General features: G+C 36.0%; 1 protein-coding gene across 1 annotated transcript in view; it reads right to left on the minus strand.

The window, feature by feature from the left end:
• Positions 848-2,780, minus strand: part of LOC109825221 (3-hydroxyisobutyryl-CoA hydrolase-like protein 2, mitochondrial) — a 27,826-nt gene continuing 25,893 nt past the window's right edge. Inside the window, exons 10-14 of the mRNA XM_020392013.1 lie at positions 2,661-2,721; positions 1,772-1,870; positions 1,588-1,689; positions 1,458-1,499; positions 848-1,376 (exon numbers count right to left, since the gene is read on the minus strand). Of these exons, the coding sequence (XP_020247602.1) occupies positions 1,257-1,376; positions 1,458-1,499; positions 1,588-1,689; positions 1,772-1,870; positions 2,661-2,721 (424 nt within the window). The 3' untranslated portion in view covers positions 848-1,256. The remainder of the gene's footprint in view (positions 1,377-1,457; positions 1,500-1,587; positions 1,690-1,771; positions 1,871-2,660; positions 2,722-2,780) is intronic.

Raw genomic sequence — 2,780 nt, forward strand, 5'->3', positions numbered from 1 at the left:
TTCTGCCATTTGCATTCATTTACAACGCAGATCATATCTTAAACCACTCGGACCCATAAAGCCCGCTAGTTTGCACGATCAGTAAAAGGATTGCTTCTTTCAGAAATTAAGTATTAATTGTATGCCATATTGGACTGCTGTCGTTGTTGTGCTTGTTGACCGTGAAGGAAACTTGGGTTATTTTATTCCTAATAATAATGTCTAATGAGTTAGTTACAGCTAATGACCCCCATTAGAAAATCGTGCCTTGGACCTATTGATGAATTCTCACCTACACTAACTAATACTAATATAATAATGTCAGAAGTAACATGATGAACCTACTGCATAATTGCTTGCACCAAAAATAAGCTCAAAAGTTGGAAATGAGTTCCTCAAAAAAAAAATTCTTTTACCTGCTATCAGAATCAGGTTCAGTTACCTGTTTTATCTAACTAGCAGGTACCTTTCCAATTTAAAACAATATATATCAACAAACGAACACCTAGTTCCGAATTGAAGAATCAAGCAGCAGACAGAAAATGCAGATACAGATTATTATTACCCCTGCTTTCACTCTAATACTATATTGTCAAAGGAACGCATGAGTACTCCTTGGAGATTAGTGTTTTTTACCTCGAGGAAGACCCTAAATCAAAATTGGAGACGCTTAACGCAAGAAGATCCTGAAGCAAATACAAATTTCACCTGCGTTGTGCTTCATGTTCCGCTATAAATGAACTCTTAAAGAATAGGAAAATGCTAATTAGAAGACCAGTTGCTTTGCCCATAAGCATCGCCCAAATTGACTCTATTTATAAAGTATAAACATAGGTCTCACCACGATTTAGGGGATAAGGTGCCAACATTAAAAACTAGCTTAGGTTTACTTGCAGAACTAGTGCAGGTACATGTTATGCCAAAGAAATATTAAAAAATACATTGGCGCAGTTACAGGTTGTTGAATGGAAGATTACAATAATATTTGATACTAACAAAAATAGCTAGGAGATAGATGACTCATATTTCCGACTAAAGAGAAAAAAACATAAGAATTTTAAGAGTTGCAGCCGATTGCACCATTGGATGTGGTACAGAGCTGGCAATCAAAGTAAGTTGGCCAGGAAAAAAGTCTAAAAAGTCTCAGATCCAGTACAAACATAAGACAGGTCATGCATTGATGAACAGCAGTGTATATGATACAATGAAAATAATAATTGAAAATAACAGGAAAAGAAACTTATTTGAGAGCTTGAGGGTATAAGCTGGATCTCCAATCAGACGAAAGCCTCCCGCAAATGAGTGGGCAACTTGAGTTCAGGGTCATCCTCACCCAGAGGCGAGAAATAATGCTCAACCATATCATCTGATACATGCTTCAAAGTTGGAGGATCCCACTGCACATACAAAATTCAAAATTAGGCCATGGGGGACAAAAAAAAATTCACATAAAAATCAATAAGCATGGAACTTAATACCTTTGGAGCCAGGTCCTTCTCAACTAATCTTGCCCGAACACCCTGCAGAAATCCAGAAGCAGGTTAGAGCCCGGCTAGATGTGAACAACACTTTTTACAGCTGATTTTAAAGAGCAAATGGGTTACGTACCTCACAGAAGTCGGGTGAGGCCTCTTTTGAAATTCCATGTAGTGTCATTCGGTACTCACGAACAAGGCATTCATCAAGTGTCTGATATCTACCTTCTCTTATCTGTAAATTAGACAGGACAATTCGGCATGCAAGTCCGCAATGAAAAGAATAATAAAGTAACAAATCAAGTTGATTGACTTACAGATCTTAGGGAAACCTTTAAACTCAATGGAGAAGCCTCTTTGAGTTTCTTCAGTGCAGAATTACACCAGTCTTCATTTGACTTAGCTGCCTCTTCTTCCTGAAAAAAAATATAAAGATCAGATGGGAAATATGAGAGTTGTATTCTTGCTGAAATAATCAAAAAGGTAAATCAACTGCAAACGATTTATTGATATTGCAAAGCAAGATTTTGTTCATTTAGGTCATTGCTTCTGTTGATATTATAAATCCAGTAAGTATGAGCATGAAAATGAATTCTAATTTGCATTTGCTATTCCCCCTCAGCAATTATTCCTACCCCTCAGTGATTATTCTTACAGTTACAGAAGCGATAAAAAAAAGAACAAGAAACTAGTTAACTTTCATTTTAATTTTACTCCATGCACTTCATTATATAGAGTTCACATTCTAAAACGTGTCAGGGATCCATTTCTACCCCACCGTATGCATCTGAACACATATTAATATCCCGAGAATAATCATCAGTTGAATGTTGAGATTTAGGACAGCTGAGGGTTGATAACTAAACAGTTAAATGTGGATCAATACACAGCTTTACGCACCTTTGCAGACATGACATGAGTATATCCTCATGAGTACATCCTCCATAATATATACAAGACTGGCTAAAACTAATAACTTTGTTTGCTACATGATAACTGCAAGAATAAAAGAATATGTATGTACAGGTGATATACCTGAGTTACATGAAATAATTAGATAGACATGGTTTATATAAAAGATTGTCACAATGGATATACTCAATCATTCCCATGCTCATCCTAACTCCTAAGCTTCATGAAATCCTGTTATGTTCTCATGCTCGTCAAAAATGCTCTGTAAGTCAATATAGTAGAGTGATGGCTCACCAGAGCGTCAATAATTTCCTCAACTGTTTCCCGGCCAAAACATTTATCAATTACCTCTAGCCTGAACAGAGAGAAACGAAAAACATTTAACAGACAAAAAAAAAATTATATATATATATA

This window comes from Asparagus officinalis, chromosome 10, assembly GCF_001876935.1.
Source record: "Asparagus officinalis chromosome 10, Aspof.V1, whole genome shotgun sequence".
Taxonomy (NCBI): domain Eukaryota; kingdom Viridiplantae; phylum Streptophyta; class Magnoliopsida; order Asparagales; family Asparagaceae; genus Asparagus; species Asparagus officinalis.